The 24,466-nt window shown below is 38.1% G+C and overlaps 1 protein-coding gene across 2 annotated transcripts in view; it reads right to left on the bottom strand.

The window, feature by feature from the left end:
• Window positions 1–24,466, bottom strand: part of PAX5 (paired box 5) — a 352,843-nt gene that overhangs the window by 309,023 nt on the left and 19,354 nt on the right. For both annotated transcript variants that reach the window (XM_027859120.1, XM_027859121.1), the window contains exons 2-5: window positions 21,030–21,195; window positions 17,197–17,394; window positions 10,090–10,154; window positions 5,206–5,334 (exon numbers count right to left, since the gene is read on the bottom strand). In XM_027859120.1, the coding sequence (XP_027714921.1) occupies window positions 5,206–5,334; window positions 10,090–10,154; window positions 17,197–17,394; window positions 21,030–21,195 (558 nt within the window). The remainder of the gene's footprint in view (window positions 1–5,205; window positions 5,335–10,089; window positions 10,155–17,196; window positions 17,395–21,029; window positions 21,196–24,466) is intronic.

The raw sequence follows: 24,466 nt of genomic DNA on the forward strand, positions 1-24,466 counted from the left end.
CCCAACCTCTGTTTGCCTCAGTTTCCTCATCTATAAAATGGGGGTAGTAATAGCACCTACCTCCAGGGTTGTTGTGAGGATCAAATGAGATAATAATTGCAAAACGCTTAGCACAGTCCTTGGCACATAGTAAAGGCTATGTAAATGTTAGTTATTATTGCTATTATTGTTGTCTTACATCTACCCTTGTATATACTTTGTATAGCTATGGAACTCAAGGGCCATGCTACTCTTAGCAAATCAAACACTAGAATTACTTGACAAAACAACAGAATCATCTCATGGTTCGATGGGAGCAGACTTGAAAGCCTGAATTCATAATAATTCTGCCCTTGGGAGTGCAGTCATGAAATATATTAACCCCTCGTGATTATGCCCCTAGGTAGAGAAAAGGCAATTCTCTGACAAGAGCAAGTTCAGGTTGAAATTTCAGTCATGTGCTAGGATACAGCTCCCCAAAACTTCATGCCACAAGCAAAGGGACACAAGGAAATGCACAGGTGTTCGAGCCAACCCCAGGTGTCTCTTAGAAATCAAATGAGATCCGTCAAAGAAATGAGATTAGCAGTCTTTAGCAGAATAAAAGAAAATATTTAGAAAGGGGTTCTGGTCTTACTCAGCTGAAGTAAGGCAGGGGAAGGAGACAAGGACCACTAGGTCCTTCCCATTCTGTGGAGAGTGCTTTTTTGCTTTTTTTTTTTCAGCTTCCAACCTCCTAAGTGAGCAGCCACTATTCAAAAAGCTATTTTATACCTTGTTCCTTGCCCCCTTTAGTTTTCATTTGTTGAATCTCCCTGGAAGCGTGGGATTAAGGATGAGAACTGCTGAGCTGCCGTCATCAAACTGCCCTGTTCCTGTCACCACCACTGTTGCCCTGTGTCCAGGAGGGAAACATGCTTTTTCCCTCTCCTCTGGGCATTTGGGCCTTTTTCTTCATGGAGGCTCTCCTTTTGGTTTCACCCTAGTCCTAAAGCATGTGATATTTCCTTGCTTCAGCAAATGAGTTTGTAAAAATTCCAAAGTTCCTGTGACTCCAAACCATTCTTCCCCTCTATAGAAGAGGTGGTTAGATGGTACCTAGTTATTTACACATGGTCTCCCCTATTAGAATGTATGCTCCTTGAGGGCAGGGCCTGTTTTTATAATTCTTTGTTATCCACATACCTAGCACATAAGCACTTAATACTTTTTAAGAACTGACTTTCATGTGTTGTTATGGTTACAAATAATTTATCCCCTGGGGTCAAACTTAGTTAAACTAACCAGCAGAAAAGATAGAGTGATCACCAGGCCTGGACTCAAAGTCATCAAGACCTGCCAAATCTTGCACATAGCCCTCCGGAACCCAGAGTCATCTCCAGACCAAAATCAGACACAAGAGTAGAACTCTAATGGAGGAACCTACCCAAAGACTTCTCCAGTTTGGGCCTGAAGGGGATAGCCACACGTCGTTGTTGGAAAAGGGAAGATAATAACAGCTCCTGCCTCTCAGGGTTGTTGTGAGGATCAGATGAGATATTTTTATAAAGTGGTTAGCACAGAGCCCGGCACATAGTAATGCTAGACAAATGTTTGTTGTTGTTGTTGTTGTTATCATTATTACTATTAAATTAACTGGCTAGTTCTTTATTCTTCCACCAGAGCTCTTTTCTCTATCCATGTCGTCAATGGGAAATATGCCCATGGTGAACATTCATTCAACATTAATGTTTAAACTGTTATGGATTGAGTTCCTAAATTCCTGAGCTACCTGCCTCTCTGGCCAGCCCCCAAATGCATAGATACATAAATTCATAGAATCATGCAATGTTATAACTGGAATGGACTTCAGTGATCATCTTAGTCAAACTTCCTTATTTTGTAGATGAGGAAAACTGAGGCCCACAGCAGAGTATACTACTCTCCATACAGACCCCTACAGCAGTGGTTCTTAACCTTTTTTTGTGTCCTGGACCCCTTAGGCAGTCTGGTGAAGCCCATGAACCCCTTCTCAGAATAATGTTTTCAAATGTATAGGATAAAATATATAGGATTACAAAGAAAATCAATTATTTTGAAATACAGCTATCATTATGTTTAATATGATTGTACATGTATAGCCTATATCAGACTTAGCTTTTCTCAGCAATGCAAGGATCTAAGACAACTCTAAAAGACTCAACAATGGAAAATGCTATCCACATCCAGAGAAAGAACTTAGGAGTCTGAATGCAGATAGATGCATACTATTTGCTCTCCTTTTCTTTTGTTGTTTTGTTTTGTTTCTTCTTTCTCATGGTTCCTCCTATTAGTTCTAATCTTCTTTACATCATGACTAATGTGAAAATATGTTTAATATGAATGTATAAGTAGAGCCTATATCAGATTACACTCTGTCTTGGAGAGGGGGGAGGAGAAGAAGAGGGAGAAAATTTAAAACTCAAAACCTTATGGAAGTGAATGTTGAAAACTAAATATAAATAAGTCAATTATTTTTAAAAATGTATAACCTATATCAAATTGCTTGCCATCTTGGGGAGCGGAGAGGAGAGAAGGGAAAAAAAAATTTGGAACTCAAAATCTTTAAAAAGTGAATGTTGAAAATTATCTTCACATGTAATTGGAAAAGATTAAAAAAAAACATTAAGTGAAATACAGTTATCAAAATATTTTTTTAAAAAACAGGTTCTCACACCAGTCCTGGAGTGAGGAGGATCTGAGTTCAAATGTGACCTCAGACACATTACATTTACTAGCTGTGTGACCTTGGGCAAGTCACTTAACCCCAAATGCCTAAAATTAAAAAAAAGAAAAGAATCTGGGTCCTAGGGTATAAAAGTACAAAGACTAATCAGTCACATGCTCTCTTTCCCCATAGACACCCTTGCCTTGCATCAGTGTGGGACGACACAAGTCTGGAGAAGACAATGCTCCCTGCAGAGAATGAAAAGCACATATGGGGAGGGGGGCTGGAGATAGCAGAATAGAGGGAGCCAAAGACAATTATCCTCATTAAGAATGGGCCACTGCAAGCCTGAATCCTTATTACATTGCTGAAAGAAAATAAAACAAGGACACATAAGTGTATGTTGTTTTATTTCTTCATTAAAAGGGGAGCATGTAGCTTTTTAGTATGGTACAAAATTTGGAGGTGAGAACGGACTGATTGCCCCCCATTCACCTTGGCATATGCTAAAGATTGTGCTTACATCCTGCAGAGCAATAGCCTCTCTTGCCAGAACCCAGTACAAGCTATAATCTCCCAACCTTCAAGCCACAGCTGTATGGACCATTATCTATGTGTCTGTCTTTATATGAGTCAGAATCTAAGCCTGCCTTCAAAAACTTACTACTGAAGCACCCCCTGCCTCTGTGTCAGCCTCTCATCACATGTCCTTCTACTGTTAGTGGGAGCAACTGATCCCCTACTAAGACACATCTGTTCTTAGTCCCTATTACAACAGGAGAAAAAAAAATGACACCTTCAGCCACATTAACCAATTGAGGCTGTCTGGTTTGGTTTGCCCCTGTTGCTACCATGCAAGCAACCCACTGGGTTAAAGACTAGTGACATCTGTTAAAAAGTAAGAGAGGAGAGGAAGCCACCAAAAGTCATGAATACACTTCACAGCATCGAGCAACTCCCCAGTACTACTCACAATGTGAAACAATCTGCCATCATTGTAGACTCAGTTTTCCAGTTATTGATCTTAAGTACTTAAGCATGTGTGCGTGTGCATATACATTCCTTACAAATATTTTGGAACAGGAATTGAACTGAAGAGCAGAATAGTTGAATCAAGATTTCTGTCACACTGCTTTCAGGTTTCAGACTACTGTAGGGTTCCCCCCTCCTTTTCCTGACTAGGGTTTTACTAACTCCTAAGGAGTTGTTCCTTCTCTCAATCCATCAGTGTCAATTAGAGCTGCCTATCTTATCAAGAGGGAAAAAAAGACCTTAGTTCAGGTGGCCCACTCTCTTTGAGACATGGCATCCTACTCACTCCATGGCTGTAGCATAAATTATTGTTATTATTTTTTAATAAACAAGGGAGTTTGAAAATTGATGCTGATATCACGAAGGAATGGATGGGAGGTAGTATTGTGTGGTGGACAGAGGACTGGCTGGGAAGTTAGAAAGTTCTACCTCTGGTATGGAATAACTAAATGATGGAAGTGTCCCAAGCAAGCTTCTAAATTACAGACTAGTTGCCAATCTGTTTTGGTTGATGGAGTGTGCATGCTGGGAGTTCCCCCACACTCAAGAAACCAATTAAAAATTACTTAAGGGCTATGAATAGAGGGTTATTATTATTATTGACATCAATACTAAGTCACTCCTAAGATGAATTGAGGCATAAATGAGCCTATGCCTCTATATGATAGTAAGGGGTTCCCTCTCCCATGTTCCTGAAAATAATGGCTTTTCTTTTGCAGCACTTCTTTAAAGGGGTAAAAAATTAAAATTAAAATGTTCTTTCACTCCCACTTTTTGAGAGAAATGAACTGTTTTCCCCAAAAATCTCTAACAAGACTTTGTGTATCATTTTCTAAAGATCTCCCCAGCACATCACTACTTGGCACCCCTTAGGTTCTAGTGGCTGCCACAAGATTGATGACACCAACATTGAGACTTTTCTATGAATTGAGTCCATCAAAGCCTTTAAAAAAAATTCAATATTTTACAATAGTAATAAAGAGTGCTACTCATGCATTGGGAATTTCAATTTTTTTCTGAACTAAAAGAATATGAAACCTCCAGGATAGTTAATGATTTATTAATGCATGCACCTAGCAACATCTCTTCTCATACTAAAGGGTCACCATAACCTCTAGGTACTTTTCACCTAATTGCTCAAAACATTATCTTTTAAACAGGAAAGAAGACTCTGTCCCTATTCATGTGTTAATATATTCAATCAAATGAAAGAGGACGTTTTACCATTGCAACTTGCATCTTTGCCCTTACCAGAAATTGTTAATTGGAAGCTATTACTAATGTGTTTGCAGGTGGATGAATCACTCAAATTTTCCTAAGAACAGATATATAGCCTATAATTGCAATACACACAAAAACACAAGGTGCAAATTCGAAAGAAGGGTGATTGTACTGCAATAGGCATGACTGAGAACTCAAACTGTGACTGATGTGATGTGCCTAAGTCCTGAAGCCACTGCTTTGGAGTCACTACTTATAGCGGTGCCCCAGAAATAATTATCACTTACCTTCCTCTCTTTTGCGTTTGTTGGTTTCAGCGCTAGGAGATGTAATTCCCAGAATTCCACTAATGGAGTAGGAAGAGCCAGCAGAATCGGTACTTGCTGAAGACACTTGGGTCACAGAGCCTGTGGAGACTGAAATAAAGTCAAATTGTCACACAAATAAAGCTATGAGAGAGTTTCATAAAATTTAGTAGAGTGTCTTAGAGACCAGTAGTCTAGCACTCTAAGTGTCATGGTCACTAGGAATTAGTCATCTTGTTTCCCTTGCCCTAGCCCTTGAAAGAAATAATCTGAATATATAAACCGAGTGGTTGCTAAAGTCTGGCAAACCGAAGAGATTTATTTGCCCCAGATGCCATGCGCGGGGAATAGGTATCTTAAGCAGCCCGAGGGAAGGACTGGTAAGATATGTAGATAAGGTTCTCATCTACACGTAATCAACACAATCAGTAGATATTCCTACCTCCCCCCTCAAATCTTTCCTAATCCGTCTCAGCCCCACCCATGCAGGACTAGGACTAATTGAGGAAGATAAATCGAGTTTCTACTCTGCTACAAGCTCTTCCTTTTGTGACTTCTATATTTCTTCTTCCGTCCAGCAAAGATGTTCCCCGTACTCTCGGTAAACCTGATTTCACCTGGATATAAATGTTAGGGGAAAGGAATTGGGAGTGGGCTGCCAAAGAGTGGGCTTTATCCTGCTCCCCACTACAAATTACCCTGATTCTAATAGGCAAAACTACAAACACGCCCTAAGAGGAGGAGAGGGGTGTGGTGCGGAAAGCGAGGTTTCCTTTGAGTTTGCACAATCTTGTGACATCACAACCTCATCAAGCCTTTGTAAGTAAGCTTGGATCCTTTTTAAAGGTGGCGTGTACTTATTTTAAAAGAACCAGAGCAAGGATAGCAATGAGTTGGGTGGATCTTTCATGTGTTATTTAGAGATGATGTGAACTGGCAGTATGGTATGGAGGAAAGCGTGAAGAATTTGAAGTCGGAGGACTTAACTAATTAAGTAATTAAGATTCTGACTCTGTCATTTAGTAGCTGTGTGACCTTGGGCAAGTCACTTCACTTCTCTGCATCCCAGTTCCCTCATCTGTAAAATGAGAGGGTTGGACACAATGGCCACTCAGGTCCCTTCCAGCTTTGCATCTATCTAGTCCTTTCCTGTGCCCAATGAACCTCTGAACAGAATGAGAAGTAGTGCAAAGGTTGTGCTCTGAACCACTGGAGGGAGTGCCTGATGCTGATAGCATCCTGGATTCACACCTTCAAAATCAAGGTTTTTTGTTTTTGTTTTTGTTTTTGATCAGTGTAACTTACTTCCACCTCTAATTTTAACATTCTTAATAGTGAAAAGAGCATTGGACTGGGGATCAAGAGAACTGAGTTCAAATTTTGACTCTGCCATTAACTATGTGACTTTGGTCAAGATGTCTCACCTCTCTGGGTCTCTATTTCCTCATCTTTAAAAATAAAACGTAGGGGCCAGATGAGTGCTAAAGTTCCTTCCAGTTCTAATATTCACATTCTATATATGATTCTAAGACACTCCCAACACGGAGCTTCCATTGCCCTAAGAATTACAATATACATCAACTATACAACCTAACTGTTTACAACCCTGCTCTTTCTACACATAATCCTGACAGCCTTTGAACATTGTTACTATTTTAAAGGGTAAATTTGCCTATATGCTAGTTGAATTACATTAACAACCAAGGGAATGAAAGGACAAAAGGCCAATTTGCTTGCTCCTTCAGTCCTTCCTCTGATTGGTCAGTGCCCCCTGGAATCTTCATTTTAAGGAAGTTCCTGGGTCATCCATGTTCTTTCCTTTATTCCTTCCCAGTTCTGCTCCTGACTCTCAGGACTTCTTTTTCCACCATGACCCCTTGAGTACCTTTTTTCACCCTCCCCAATACTCTTTTCAGCTTTAATTTGTATATTGTCTTTCCTCCATTAGAATGTAAGCTCTTTGAGGATAGGTTCTGTCTTTTGAGTTTAGTACAGTGCCTGGTACCTAATGAGTATTTACAATAATAATTACATTATATTATAATATGATTACCATGATCATAATATATTACATTATTATAAACATATATAAATACATATAAATAATGATCAGTGTGATTATAATATAATAATAATAAATGTTTGTTGACCTGTCACTCTTATAGGGACAGTATTTAAGTAACCTGTTTGGAATGAAAAAGGTGAAATACAGTCTTTGTCAGTGTCAAACACTAGAGGGAGGCAATGTCGTACTGTGAAAGGAGCACAGGAGAGTTAGGGAACATGGGTTCAAATCCCACTTCTTATACTTACTACCTGAGTAACCTTAAGCAAAGTTGCTTAGTCTCCCTGGGCCTTACTATCCTCAGCTAGAAAACAAAAGGTCTGGACTGGAAGGTCTCTGAGCTACTTTTGAGCTCTACTTTAGTGATCTCTGATCCTATAAACTGACGTTGTTGTTTTCAGTTGTTTTAGTCATATCCAACTCTTCGTGATGCCATTTGGAGTTTTCTTGGCAAAGATACTGGAGTGGTTTGCCATTTCCTTCTCTAGCTCATTTTACAGATGAGGAAACTAAGTCAAACAGATTTAAGTGACTTGCCCAAGGTTACATAGGAAAGAAAAAAAAAACTGACACAGCAGCTTGAATATCATTCAGGTGCCGCAAAATAGCATTGAGAGCCTACACTGTATAAGGTATCTTTTCCTAAGGGCCAAGGAAGATTTCTAAAAAGAAGAAGTATAAGGTATTTCCTAAAATACCAAAACTATTTCCTAAGTACTAAAGAATGGTCTGTTTTGTTGTGCAGGAATGATAAATTCAGCCCTTCTCCATCTTATTCTAGTTCAATCCCATTTCTATGTCTGTAACATAGTTGAAATGACATTTGCCTCCTACAACTCTGAGATCAAGTATACAGGACACTATAATTTTACTTTTTTTTTTCTGAGAAGCAGCATGATATTAAAGTGAATAGAGAGCTGATCTCAGAGTGAAGAAAATCTGGGTTCAAGTCTCACCTCTGACACAGGATGTGTAACCCTGGGCAAATCCCAACCTTTCAGTACCCTCAGATTATTCACCAAGTTACAGACCACTGACCAATCTGCATAGGTAGAGGGAGTTTCCTAATTCATAGTCCTCTATATCAATGAAATTACAGGTCTGTCTAATGTTGTAGATAACACATGAAATATCTATTGCATTTAACCAAATAAATGTTGGTTATTATTACACAGCTAGCAAGTGTCAGAGGTGAGATTTGAACCCAGGGCTTCCTGACTCCAAGTTCAGCATTCTGTCTCCACAATCCAACATGACATTCTGCCTTCTGCAGTCCCATGCATTCTCCCCACCCACTCGTAATTGGAAGAAGGGAGCAATGGACCTCACAGGAGGGCGGGGAGAAGACCCTCAACATCTGAATTGGCTGTCTACACAGCCTAAATTGACCAGATAATTGCCAACATCAACTTCATTCTGTTTCTAGGAGATTTAGCATGTCAGACATAGGGGAATACCTGTAGCAGTGAGAAATGCTACTGACTCAGGTGTGCCATGACAGTGGAGGTCACAGAAACTCCATACCTTTACTGGCTCTAGAAACCATTCTCTGCTTCATCAGAAGTTCAATGGAATCACCTCAACTGACACCCATCGATTACCCCCAAGACTATTTTTGTGTTCCCACTGCGGCTGGCCAGAGACAAACCAGCACTTGGAAAGTGCTTTGAGACCCCATGACAAAACATGCTGTTTTGGTAGAAGGTATTGACATTCATCTGGACCAATGGCAAAAACAGATTTTAACAACTGTCTTTAGATCAACCTACAAACTACATTTTTTTGTGTTGTACCAACAGCAATAGTAGAAGGCCGGAGTCAAGTCCCAACCAGGATCTCTTAGCAGGCAACTCAATTCTCTTTTCACAGTTGGAAGGACTCCCACTAGATGTCATCCCAAATATATTCAAAGTAGAGCTGATAAAGGCAGAGAAGTTTAAGAACTCAAAGACCCAAATTAATTAGAATGGACCAGGCTTTTGCTTTGTACTGGCCCAGAAAGTAAAACAAATGTGGTTTTTTACTGCTTGTTTACATAAATATATTATCACCCCTCCCAGAAAATAAATATTTTTAAGATGTTCTTTTGGTCTCATTTGGATTTACTTAAAATGAAGGAAAACTATTTTTCTCTCACAGGAGTTAGAGAGAAGGTGACTCTATGAGAAAATAAAGTCACAGCTAACATGGCCCCACACTAATAACGGTCCCATTCCCTAATCAATGTTCCTCGATCTTGAACGGCAAAGGCCTCTGAAGCCCATCAAAGAATGATTAGTCCTCACTCAATGCAGTCAGCCTGCATCTAAATTAGATTGGAAGAAGAAAGGAAAAGAAAGTTCAAAAAGTTTTGCTACCTCTTCACTCAAGACTGCAAGTGCACAAAGAATTATGGAATGGTTGGTTGATAGAAGAAAAAAACACATTCAAAACTACTTACTGACTAATGATGCAGAAAATGTTATGAATAAGTATCCCTTTCTTGATTTATTACTTTAATTATCTGACATTCTATAGACCCCCATTAGTGTGTTTCCTTTTTTTTTTTTTTGGCTTAGATTTCAATTTTCTGTCTCATGGTGAAAGCTATTTATCATAATAATCAGTAAAATTCAAAACCTTTTAGCAGTATTTATAAAATTCATTTACCATGTTCAGCCCTTGGAGAATGACAAAGAAGGCGCATTAGTACGTGTGCTGAACTGTTTTATGTAGAATTATCTGTCCATAAGAATGATTAAAAGTTCTTTAGAATATTTTGATTCCATTTTTTTAATCTTTAAAAAAAATGTTCTTCTTACCTATGCTGTGACTGGAAGCTGGGACCTGCTGGTTGGGTGGCTGCTGTACCTTTGTCCGGATGATCCTGAATGTAATTTTTTGGGGGAAAAAAGGACCACTTACTATCAGGCATGACAGAGAAGCAAACAGAACCCACTGGCATAAGTAAACAACTCAACATGAAGGAACCCAGAAATTATTTTAGTTCAATCATAAGGCCTCATTATGAATGATTATATTTTCTTACACCTTCCCTATAAGGCTGACAGAAAGGGATGGAAAGATCAGGATTAAATACACTAGGAAAAGCATCCAAACCAAGGGAGGGAGAAAGATTCAATCAAGTGATCCATGCATGTAGTAGATAGAAGAATCATCCCAAAACATAATGATTGAACTTGCAGTGACAAAAAAATCTGGGTTTGTGTCTATTGAAAGAAAAAACCAAACACCATGTACTCCAACAGGAACAAACCCAGATACTAGGCCATGACACTACCTTGTATCAATCATGCCCCTCTGTGGGACTCAGTTTCCTCACAGGTTAAATGGGGAAGTCAGAGTAGATGACTTCTAAGGACTAACAGTCTATGATTCTAAGTGGAACAACACATTCGTTTTCTGTAATATGGGAAATTATAGTCCTACCTTTGCAATTCTGGACTATTGTTATTGAGTGTCCTGCCTATGTAAGGACTACAGAACCGCACCATAAACTGGAAATAGTTATGTCAATAACATTTGTAAATTCTTCATGGATCTGTGGTGTCATCTGCAGAGACCTGACTATAGAATAGCTATTGTCTCGTTTAGTTGTTCAATGAATCAAAACCAATCTGCTTTAGTATAATGCCATTTATTTAATGTTAGAGATGATAAAATGCTAGCCTCATAGGAAAACTTCTTTTGGAGTTCCTAGACTATCTTTTGTGAAAATAATAGGCAAAGCTGCTGGAAGTTTCTGTTTTCGGGAGCCTAAAAGTTGGGAGGGGCAGCTAGAGCACTGAGCTTGGAATCAGGAAGACTCCTCTACCTGAGTTTAAATTTGGCCTGAAACACTTACTAGCTGTGTGACCCCAGGCAAGTCACTTAGCCCTGTTTGCCTCAGGTCCTCATCTGTAAAATGAGCCGGAGAAGGAAATGGCAAACCCTTCTGGTATCTTTGCTAAGAAAACCCCAAATGGGGTCATGAAGAGTTGGACACAACTGAACACAACTTTGAGAAAGATGGGCATCACAGAATGACTATATCATTTTAGCCTTTGACTTTGAGAAACCATGAAATGATCTGGACACAATGGGCATCCAATCCACATTGTTGACTGAGTGATCAAAGCAATAGTCCTGACTTAGGAATACTCAGACAATGTGATTGCATAAATTGTCCTTTGGGGCTTGCATGAAGGAAAGGGAATTTGTGGGAGCCAAAGAGAAAAACTGTGTCGACTTGGTCACATCACATCATCTCTGAGCCACAGTTTCTAGTCTATAAAATGAGGAGGTTTGGAGTGTGGCATAATGGAGAAAGGGCTTACTTCCTAGAGTAATGAAGACATAGCACCAAGTCCTGCTCTGACATACATTGACTGTATACTATAGTTACCTTATTTAAGCTTTCAGGGGCCCAGACAACTCACTAACACATAAGTTATAGGTGAGGTGTGGTTCTGTAATGGTGACGGAGCTTTTTCCCAAGGAGTTCCTTACACTGATGAAATCACAGGTCTAGTCCAAGAATCTTTTTTTTTTAAAATAAGGGGGTCAAAATAGATCTCTGAAGGCTCTCCCAGATCAAAATCTATGATCCTATAACCATTTTCCACAAGGAGATGTAAGCATTCACCCTGTAGGGCCAGAAAGGAATGAGCAGACCATTGTTACAATGAGGAGCTGCAGCAGAGAAGACTTTAATAAGAAAGCTAATCAACTATGATAGAAATATTAACAAATATAAATTATTTTCAAAATATTCACATGAGAAGAGCACACAGTATATACTCTAAATTAGGTCTAATGAAAACTAAATTCACATTAGCATTCATTATTTTGTAGAGCATTGGCACACTACCTGACACTATACAAATATCATAGAACATTAGAGATGTCAGGTACCTTAATAATCATCTAATAGGACACCATCATTTTACAGATAAGAAAACTGAGGCCCAGGGAGTTTCAGAGTCACACACTTAACCCATGGCAGAGCCGGCAGGCAATAGGACCCTGGTCTCCTAACCCTAAGTTCAGTAGTTTTGCCACAACCCTTAAAGGAAGTATATTCTCCTTTGCCACACACCAAAAATCATATAATAATAATGGCATTTATATTACACTTTAAAGCTTGCAAAGCACTTTACATATGTTAACTCATTTGTTCATATATCGATAAAGCCTATTGAGATGTTAAATCCATTTGAAATTTCAGGCTTAGAACTTAAAAGTATGTTAGGTATTATAGACACTTGTGATTATTCAAATTTTCCCCTTTTGTAATTACAAGAATTGATAAAGTAGGGAAGTGTTTGAAAGGCTTTATACATGCACAAATGAATTTCCAGGGCTAGGTAGAGGGAAGTGAAAGAGAAAGAGAAAACCATCATTTTAAACATTGTTTATGTGAGCAAATGCATTCTGAGTTTCAATTCAAGATGCCAAAAGCACATTTCCCTTCCCCCCTTTCCCAGCAGTGGCCTGGAGTGGGGGAAGAGGAGGGAAAGATGCGGAAGAGAATTTCAGGTTTAATTCAAAGTAAAAGATTACCCCCCCAAATATCATGCAGATCATAGAATCATAGATTTAGAGCTAAATGATCTACTTCACTAGTCCAAACATCCCACCACTTTACAGATAAAGAAAGTGAAGCCCGTTTAGGTAAAATCAATTGCTCCAGTCTCACAATTTGGTGGCCAGGTCAGATATGAACTCTTTCTACTGAACCACTCCACTAAGAAGGGAAAGAAAAAATCCCAAACAGTCAATCAACTAAGTATCTAAATACCAGACACTGTGCTAGGTGCTAGGGAAAGAAAGACTAAAATGAAACATTCCTCCATCCCTTCAAAGATCTTATATTCTATTAGAGGAAATAAAATGTTCTTGTATAAGTGAATATAAAATACACACACACACAGAAAGCAATTTGGAGGGACCCTAGTATTGGAGTGATCAAGAAGTCTTCATTTAGGAAATGTCATTTAAGTAGAACTTGGAAGGAAGCTAGTTATTCTAAGAGGTAAGGTGGGAGTACATTCCAGCCATGAGAGTTGACCCATGCAAAGGCAGGGAGATAGGCAAAAGAATGACATATATGAAGAAGAAGAAATGGGGCAGTTTAGCTAGAACATAAGAGTGTGTAAAGGGGAGTCATGGATGGAAATATAAGTTGAGGTCAGATTACGACAGGCTTTAAATGGAAAATGAAGGCATTTGTATGTTATCTTAAAGGCAATGGGGAATCACTGCAGCTCTTTAAACTTGGTGGTGGGAGTGGGGGGATGACCTGGCCAGTAGAGGAGGAATTGGAGAAGAAAGACACTTGAGACAGAGAAACCAATTAGAAAGTTATTGCAATGCCCCAGGGAGAAGTGATCAGGGCCAAAGTAGAAAGAAGGGGAAGGATCATTAGAAAAATGTTATTCACTCTATATCTACATTAGATCTCACCTTTTATATCATTGCTTCTCAATAAGAAAAAGATACTAAGAGAAAATACCTCTCTAGGTCAATCATTCTCCTACTTTCTATATTTGAAGAACAAAATACCAGCAAAAAGAAAAAAGTTCTCCAAAACAATAAAGGAAAAAAGGAGAAGTTTCAGAAAACATTAAAAAACCACATATATACACGTGGAATGTCAAGATATATAGTAGAAGTTGAATGTAAGTGATAATAACAATTGTTCAAATTTCTGGGGCATTTCAGTCATACAAAAAAATTTTTTGATTTACAATATTTAATATTGGCTTTAAATTTATAGTTCAAATGAGCTACCTAATTAATAAGTTGTATATATGTGTCCCAAAAGTCTTAGTGTAGTTTAAAACTGCACTAAACATGACTGAAATGCTACAGAAATGTGGATTTTTTTTTTTTACTATTACTTACATTCAATTTTTAACACACATTTTGACATTTGATTATTTATAATCTTGTACTGTCTTTTAATGATTTCATATGAAATTGTCAATTTGTTGAGGCAGGGGCTTCTGAAATTTTATGGACCAATGCCCAGTAGTCTCTAGAGTATGTGGACAACAATAAATATTTGCTGAATGCACTTTAACATGTCCTTTTAATTATGATTTAAAATCATTTCATAATAATAATAATTTCATTTCTATAGTACTTTACAATTTACAAAAGTCATTCCCTTAAAAAAATTACTGTGAGAGAGGTAATACATTATCTATCTATTTATCTATTATTTCTCATTAATAAATGCATCGTAAGCTGATATAAAGGTGAGAAAGGTCTAATGACATTATTGTGTTCTATAAAAATTCTTGGTCCCAAATTTATTGGAAATGGACTCAGAGATTAAATGACTTTCACACAGCAATTGTCTTAAATCCAGGTCTGTTCACACCCAAATCTATTGCTTTCCCCACTACATCCTACAGTCTTTGAGTCAAGTGACCTTGAATCCAGTTACACCAAACTCAGTGAGTGAGAATTCTATGCCTTTACCCAGGCCCTAGTGGGGGAAATTATCCTTTGATCCTCCAATGTAGATGTTTAAGAGATCTGGTCTTTAAATACATTCTTAGAACAATGACTTTTGGAGGGAAGAAAAGGGGAGACCCAGCCTGTGATTTTTCTCAGTATAAAGAACTCTTCATGAAATACATGCTTAAACTAAAAACACTTTGGTGGGCCAGGGGAAGGCCCACACTTGAGATTTTTTTAGTATAAGGATTTCCCCATGAGGAAACTCCCCCTCCCAATGAAGATCAGCACCTGCACTGCAATGTTTCATTTTAGAGAGATGTCCAGGCAGTGACTTGCTTAGGGTCACACAATTAATATGTGACAGAGACAAGAGCTGATTCCTGACTCTGAGCTCGGATGTCCATCCACTACACTAGGACACATCTCATGAGAATGACCTCAACAAGGTAAAGGGAAAGAAAACAACCCCAAAAATCAGCAAATCTCAAGTCAAAGACAAAGTAACTATTATATGAAAACACAATGTATCAATAAAAAATCTTAAAGAAATAATATACCTATGAATGAGGAACCAAAGAGGTCCTCTCTTCATCAGTGACATTATCCTTGGCCATGAGTGACAGAAACATTAGGCCACAACAATCTGCTTAAAGAGAAATTTTGCTTTCTTGTCTTTGATGCTGAATAACAGGTCCTCCTGGTTTAAGTTTTTGTTTCTCTCTCTCTCTCTCTCTCTCTCTCTCTCTCTCTCTCTCTCTTGCTGAATCTGTTCATTATCTGAGCATTTTTTAAACTTGGCAAGAATTCTGATATACTAAAAGTGATCCATGTGAAACCGTATGTAAGGCAGACATTTCACACCAACGGTAGTAAAATCATTTAAAATAAATTGAATTAAAAATACCTGAAATTTGAAAGTTCTGACTCCATATCATTCCAGAAGCTGATGGGATTTCCCTTTCTTAAATGAGTATCACCTATAGGAATTATGATCGTCTCTGGGCTTTCCCTAATCAGCTCATTTTGCAAAGATTTTTCCCTTGACAGGAAGCAGGCTACAAGGAGGATATGACATCAGCAGACATAAAAATTGTGTGTTGTTTCTCAAGAAGAAGTAGCAGAAAAATAGTCCCTGCCCCCCCCTCCAAAAAAAAAGCACACCAGTCTTAGGAATTAATTGGGAATCCAGACTGTTACTGTCTCTGTGACCAAAAGTAAGTCACCCTTTACATGGCAGTTTCATCAACTTTGAAAAAAACGGGAGATAGACTACATGACCCTTTATGTCCTACTCTAAATCTTATGATTGTTTTGCCTCACCACTAAGATCAACCTTGTTTGTTGGTTTTTCTGGACCTCTGATATCTTTGTTGAGGGAGGGAATCATTGATAAATACATCCTAATTTGATATGGAAGCAAGAAAGATCCAATGTTATTTTTGCTTCCTACAAAGATTCTTGATCCCTGGGTCTATGTACTTCTAGTCATATATCCATTAGCTTGCCATGGTTTATTTTAACAGCTAACCAACGCCACTGTGAGGTTTCAAACACTGAACACCTGCTACCCAAAAACCAACCTAAGTAAATAGTCTTTTCAAACCATGAACAAATAACAATCATGAAGATAGCTATATGGAAGGAGACAATTTGGTCTTATCCTGTTACTCCTTTATCCTGACTGTCAAATAGATAGGCATTTCTTTCCCCTACAAGTCAGCTTAACTTTCTTTGTTCCCATTTTGACTACTTCCAAGCCAAGGGGTCTTTTCTGAGTTTATTTGGGGGAGGGGCAGTGTTAGTCATCTCACTTATCTCCTCTGAGGGGGAGAAGCTAAAGCTAAAGGAGAGGTAGCACTCCTATAACCTTTGTGAATATAGAAAAGAGACCACTTATACCCATCCCGGAAAGCTTCAGTCCTACAGCCCGTTCCTTGGCTCCATCTCAAGTCTGATTATTTTATACTCATTGTTTTACATTTGGGTTCTCAGCCTGACAAACAGAGATTGATCGACACAACCGATGTTAAAAAAGAAAATCCAGCCCAGCCCAGCACACTCTGTGTTGTCTTTGTTCCCAAGGAGCTAGGGAAAGGAACAGCAGAGGTATTGTCTAGGCCTGGAGAAATCTCAAATAGCCCCGGCAGAGCATCAAAATGGTTCCCCTCTCCCTGACAGTACACATCCACTGCCAACATCTGAAGGGGATACATCCTCTTGGAAAGAGAAGAAAAAGGTCATCTACACCCCCAGCACAGCCCTGGTTCTTTGTTTTACATTCTTAGTGGTCCCAAAGATGAGTACAGAAAAAGCTATTTGTAAAGTAAGGTTAAGGCAGGTCTTCCATTTTAGGATAAGGTACCCATCAAACTGTATCCCTGCTCCATTATATGTCATTTGAACATTGATACACTATCTTCCCACCCCCACCCCGAAAACCCTCCCCCACAAATCTTTACCTGTTAATTGAGCTGACACTGGGCACGGTGTCATTGTCACACACTCGCTCTGCTAAAAGCCTATCTCTGATTTCCCAGGCAAACATGGTAGGGTTTTGGCGTTTATATTCTGCAATCTTTTCTACAACTTTGGGTGTGGCGACCTTTGGTTTTGACCCTCCAATCACCCCAGGCTTGATACTTCCAGTCTCATAATACCTATAACAAAGATGGAGAGGGAAAAATTGCTTAGTTATAAGGAACTGACAGAAATCAAGCAAAGCTGATTTTTGTCACAAAATAAGATGATGCTCAACACAGAGGAAGTAGAAAATACAGATGAATGTAGAAGCAGATGAATCCTCCCTTCAAAATCGTCCCTGCATCCTATGATTTGAAATTCTGTTATACCAGTGGTACTTCCCCTCTTGTAACAGATTAACTTGCATTAATTGAAATCATACCATGATGTAAAATATGTTTTTTCTATGATGTCAAGACAACAGATACAGGGTAAGATTAAAGGGTGTGCAGGGATCCAAAATTAACTACAAATGTGTGTTATTAATCAGAAGCAATGGTAAAAACAAAAACAAAAATAAGTCACAACTAGATACAGTAAGCTCTCACGCAGCAAAATATAATTTCTAGGGACAATTTAATTCTGTAATCCCTTCTTTATTAATTGAAATATGGGGGGGTTAGCTGTATGACAAATATTAGTGAAAGGAAAATTGTTGAAAAAAAACAAATTTTTTGGTGGAAAGAATCAGTTATCATTATTGTTCAATCTGTTCCTACAATGTTTTTAAAAAATCTAAGTATATTTTCCTCCATGTTGTTCTCTAGAGAGAGCAGTCTCCTGCCACTGCGCACATTAAGCTAAAATAAAACTATTAAAAAAATTGAAATTTTTTTAAAAAGCAAATGAATAGGAATATAGAATGTTTAAATAAATGAAGTCTGTGTCTACTACTGTAGACAAAGTCTGCAGGAAAAAAAATCAATTATCAAGCTGATTAAATTTAAAGAAATATAATCAAAGTTCAAGTCTTGATAGGTCTACTTAAGATATGAGTTGGCAAATGTTATACAAACATTAAATTAATCTGGAGGGGTGGCAGGGAGATTGAAGTTTTATTATTCGGGAAATTGCCCCTTTTCCAAATTTCAACCACGTGACAAAGACTGGATAGAAAAATCAAGCTGTTTCCTCATTCTGCACTTACTGGCAAATTTTAATTAGTAACTCCCAGTTTTAAAACATGAGCCAAGAAATCAATTTTTATCCAGTAATTTTTGCATCTGGGAACCAAAAAAAAATAATGTAAAAACATCTGAATCCAAATCAGAGACCTATTATTATGATCCCCAGGACCATAACAAGAGTCATCTCTTTTTAGCCTTTTTATTTCCCTGATCCGGAATCATGTTCCTTTGGTCCCATGAGTCAATTTTCCATGTCTACCATGACTAGAGATGGTTGTTCCTTTCCACACTCTGACATATTATCTGAAGACAATACTGGGCAGTGATTCCATAAAAGGACATTAAATATTTAGCCCAGACAAGCCACCGGAACATATCAAATCTTCATCACCCATCATTTCTAACTACCTTCTGACAGATATTAGTGAAGACTCTTAGAAGTCAAACAAAAACTATCTCAACCCTGAATTTATGGGACTTTAGGGTTTCAAGAACTATGGAACATGCAAAATGCCAGCCCTTTGTATTTCGTAAAACAGGCCATGGCCAACCTCATGTTGAAGACAGAGCTTCAATTGATATGGACCATATGTACCAACCTTACACCAAAAGGTCTGGAGACTCTGAAGGTGTTCAATGTGGGATACACATTGAAGAGGAAAGTAAGTTCTCTGTGTCAATTTGACACAGTCCCCAGGCTCTAAGCAAGCTGCAACTACTGGAAACATCAGGTGCCTGGTGTTGTACAGCCCAGACCCACAGATGAATGATGGAAATGTTTCCCCTTCCACAAGGATGTGCTGGCATTGTACATATCAGCCCAGTTGGGGTTCTACTTGTCTTTCTTTCAATGTCTCCTAAAAGGATCTAGTGTTGAATATTTTGCCGGATGACAGTTTCTCTCCTACTGCACTGTCCTTTTCATTGTCTGGTAGCAAAATAATCTATGGATTCAATGACCACAATTCAGAAATTTTCAGTCGTATTGTTTTAGGGCTGAAGTTGTTTCTTAAAAGGCAATTCTAATTAGAATGACATTTTGTCCACTGTGGTTATTAGTTATGAAAATAATGAGCTATGAAATTCCAATTTATTGTTGACAACTTAAATGACAAAGCTCCATAGCAGCTGTTAACTTCATAGCACAACTACGTCTAATGACAAATCTATTCAAACGGTAAGAAGCCAAAGGAGTTCAACATTGTCACTGATCAGAAAAGTAATTGCTTACATATTAGCCCTACCCCGATGCTGGGGGCAATGGTGAGTGAACATAACAGGACAACCAATATCTCCAATTGGAGGAGTTGCTACTTACATTGGGGAAGCTTTGGGATCATGTTGTGTAAAAATCTCTAATATTAAATAAAATGTAGGCTCATAGAAAATATCTCAATAAAAACAAAGGATCTCGATATCTCTCTCTCTCTCTCTCTCTCTCTCTCTCTCTCTCTCTCTCTTTCTCTCCTTTCTCTCCCCCAAACTTCATTAAATGCCATTTCCAGAAATAAAGACCAACAAGACTCATCAGATTTGGAGACCAGGAACTGGGCATATGCGAAGAGTGAAATCGAGGGGCAAAGGTACCAAGCTTTCCAAAGAAACACCAAAGTATGGTTAGGTTAAAGTCAGGGACATCACTCCACTTGCCAATAGGTCATTTCCTTGACAACTACTAAAAGCAAATTTTTTTTTCAAACCAAGAGATTATATAAGGAAAACATCAATTTTATGAGCTAAAAAGTAATTGACTCATGATTTTTTAAACTACCAGTTCAGACACAATTTTCAAACTATAATGCATGTGAAACTACATTTTTAAAACTTTTTTCTGGAATAGGAAGAGAAAAACTTAAAACTAGTGGCAAGAATGGTTCACAACATGAGTCAAAAAGTCAATTGGAGGAGTTAAGCACATCTAATTTTTTCTAAAGTAAAATAAAAATTTAGAACCATAAGACTTAATGTTCACGAACATAACCTGATATTTCATAACACTTCTAAAACTTCATCGGAAAAAAATGGCAGTTTTCAAATATCAAATTTAGGGAAACTGATTGGTTTTGCTTGGTACATTTTGGGATATCTTTGGGGATACATTCTACTTCAAGTAAAATAAAAAGCCTTAAAAGAAAAACACTCTTACAGATTTCATAAAAGCTCACCCATAGATTGACTGCAAATGACATAGTGAATGGGGACTGTGTTTAAAAAAAAAAATATTCTTTAAAAGCAAAAAAAACTTTCATTGAATGATTTTGGAACTTGTGGTTTTTCCATTTTGCATTAGGCAGCAACACAAACATCTGTGTCTCTTGATTCATCTAAGAAAGGTAGAAGAAATTCACAGGAGCCCTGTACTCCCCTGGTCTTCAGAATGACTTGCCAGGCATTTTGAAAACCAAATGTCTTTTCTACTTCACTCATTTCACATACTAGTCCGCTTCTGTGTGATTCAGAATGGACAATAAACTATTCAAATAAAAATAAAAATGGGGATCGGAAATTGCTGGACAATTCTGGATGAAATCTCCTTCATTTCCTCTTGTTTCCATTTTCTGTTATTTATCTCATTTCATTCTGGAGGGCACCATTTTGTTTCTTTACTAAGGAAATTAATTGAGATGAGATTCTCCCGCCTTTACCTGCCGAGAATTTTGCTGACACAACCATGGCTGACCCGAAGCTGCCTGGAGATGTCACAAGGTCTCACACCTTGATGGGCAAGTTCCACAATCCTTTGGCGGACTACATCGGGGAGGGGACGGCCATTTACAAAAACCCCCCCTAATTGATTCACTCCTCCATGTCCTGAAACATAGTAGAAAAAGAAGGGAAAAACAGGAAAGAAAAATTGATCTTAATCATACAGTAAGTACTCTGAAATCATGTTCCTCTTTGCCATTCAGCATTTCCTTGGGAATGGCTACCTGTACTTTCCTTTTAAAGAAGACTTTCAATATTCACCACAGAAATAAGATGGAAATTCACATATTTGCTTGTTAAAAGAATTTTTGTTTCAAATGGCTCATTCCTGGCTCTTTAAAATTATATGGTTCAGACATAACATTTGGCCTCTTAGAGAATGCAAAGTAAATGAGAGGGAAGGGGAGGTTTCCTTTATATACTATACATTCTGTTCTACTTCATTGACATTTGTTATAAAGGAATATCTCCGTTTCCCCCCACCCCCAACAACCAGATAGTTAACTTAATCAAGGGGAAAGGTAAAACTGTTGTGGAATGATTTTGCCATCGTAATTTACAGTGAACCTTGTAGGAGGATACTATGCTCCCCACAAATAAAATGTGAGTGTTTGGAAGAGCCCAGTGTATCATTCTTTCTTGGGCCGATTTGCACTGTTCACCTTTAGCAAGGTGAAATATACAGCTGGTGTAAAATGGGCACCCCACTAGATGAAGAGAGTATAGAGTAGCCCCTTGCAGCAACTGAGAAATATAATTAAGCCCGAAATTGTTAATCAGTCTAACAACTTACGTTACCAAGCATCGGGATGGAAAACAAATAACAGCAGTAACAAGCATCATTGACAGCACAGTAACAGGAGCAGGAGGCCATACCCTCGGTTTACAGAATAGATAGAGCAGACTGAGTCACGGAGGCTAAAGCACCTCCGTTGCTTTCCAAAACAAGGTAGGTCTAAGAAACACTTTGGTGAATTCAGTGTAACTACTTTACCCTAACTCACAACTGTCTGACTTGAGATATGTCTTCTGAAACTGTCAGAAAGTATCATAAATGGAAAAAATATTCTATTTCTAATACCTGGGAAAGCAGAGACAGCTGCCATTCACCAACGTTTATTGGCAACTTCAGAATTTATTTTCTTCAACAAAGTAGTTGTTTAGGAGTTTCCAAACCAGATTTAGACTGAAATACAGATATACCTCTCTCTACAGCTATACCTATGTTTATAGATGTGTGTGTGTGTGCATACACACACACACACACACACATAGTACATGTATAGATATGTACCTGCATCTGTATCTATATTGTGTATAGTGTATATATGTATATATTCGTACACACATATATATATATACATATTACATAAATATCTATAGTATGACATTCCTGGAGAAGCATTTGATTTTACTTCAAAGAGAAAATGCCTTAAAAAAATTAATGGTTTGTTTTGGTTCTAAAACACTCCTACGATAAGGGAAAAAAAGGTATTTTTTTTAATCCCTAATTGAAATTTATAGTTAGAAAGCAACTGCATAGTTCAGCTGGAAGAAGAATACTCCAGTCCTTCGGATCATCAGATTTGAGTAAGCTTTGTTCAATGAATTAAAAAAGTGATTGATAAAAAGGGCTACATAGCTTTTCAGGAGCAGGATCAATTTTAGAAGCAGAAACTCAATTTAAATTTGGTAAATTCCAAATGGGTAAGACAAGGGACAGAGAGTGGGAGCTAAATCCTTCCAGTGCACTTTGTAGATGACTAAAAGGCATGAAAATTATATCAAATCTACAAAGATCCTTTTTTCTATTCATGTAGAAATTGAGACTGCAGAAAATATAACAGAGTTAAAATGAATTAAACAGAAAGACTTTTGCCCTTTCAGTTAGTTTTTGATCATGACAAAGACTTGGATAGTCTCTTTTGAGGAAAAGCACTCAGGGCAATAAAAAAAGACTCAGAATTCCAGTTCCCCACATTCCTTACTTTATGGTATTGAGGTTTGCAGCTATATAAGTGTGTTGGCTATTTTCAGTAGCAGTGAAAACCTGTTAAGATTTAACTTCCTGTAATGAACCAAGCCCAGCATGTTCGGATCTTCCTAAATGCTGCAAAACTATTACGTAGGAGATTTCCATTGTCAGTTTATAGGGAAGCACATGTTCTATTTGTGTAGAGAAGGAAGAAACTCAATACTAAGTGTTAGAACCATTGATTAAAATCAGAGAGAGGAAAGGGTAAAAAGAGGGAAATAGAGGAAGAAAGATGAATAAGAAAAGAATAGAAGAATCAGAAAGAAGAAAGAGAGGGCAAAGAAAAAAAGGGTTAGGAGAAAGGGCAAGTTGGAGGAGTGGGGGGACGCCCAGGGAAAGGGGAGAGGAGAATAGGAAGGGAAGAGTCTCAGAGGGATGAAGTGCCTTAAGGAACATCTAATCTTCCCCTCCTTGGCCTCAATTTTACAGAGAAGGAAACAAATCCAAGATTTGCCCCCAGATCATACAGCACATTAGTGGTGGAGAGAAGAGTAGACCCAGGTCTTCTGACTGCAAGTTCAGTTCTTTTCCCACTGTTCCTTACCTTCACTACCTCTAATAATGTATATTAAGAAAAAAAGAGATGTTGTAAGAAGAGCTCTTTGCTGAGAAATATTTTCTTTTTCCTAGATCTCCTCTACTTGGAAATATCAAATAAAGGTAGTCAAAATAAAGAAATGCCTTAAGTTCCCAGTTAGTTTAAAGAAAAATACCTTAAGTCTTCACTCTATCTCCTGTGCCGCACCCCCCCCCATACCCACTACCTGGTTTGTTTAGCAGGTAGACATCCCAGATGTGGCTCAATTTTCTACTGTCATCTGTGTGTGTGTGTGTGTGTAAAATAACATTATGCACTTATGAACATTTTAAAATCAAATAACCCAGTCAAAATCCCTGGTCTTGGTTTATGTTTCTAAAGGAAACTCTCCCAATTGCTCCTTTCAAAGGAGTTAGTGGGTCATTTACTGAAGTCTTCCAGTGCCAACATGCCAGCCATACTCACCTGCCCTGGACTGTTTCCATAGGCACTCTATGCCTCTGTCTGCACATCCCTATTTAAGGTAAAGATAGGATGTAGACATTGGGAAGCTAACTGTGAGGCTCTGAGCTGGAAACCATCTGTCCTTGGACTAGAAACTTTACCCAAAAATGTAAAGAAAATATTACTTGATGCTGTGAGCACAGGAACATGAACTTCCCCCTTGTTTCAAAACACACACACAGACACACACACACACTGCAGCTAAAGTAGATAGATAGGTAGGTAGGTAGGTAAATAGATAGATAGATAGATGATAGATAGATAGATAGATAGATAGATAGATAGATAGATAGATAGAT

This window comes from Vombatus ursinus, unplaced genomic scaffold (genome assembly GCF_900497805.2).
Source record: "Vombatus ursinus unplaced genomic scaffold, bare-nosed wombat genome assembly UNPS02014158.1, whole genome shotgun sequence".
NCBI lineage: Eukaryota > Metazoa > Chordata > Mammalia > Diprotodontia > Vombatidae > Vombatus > Vombatus ursinus.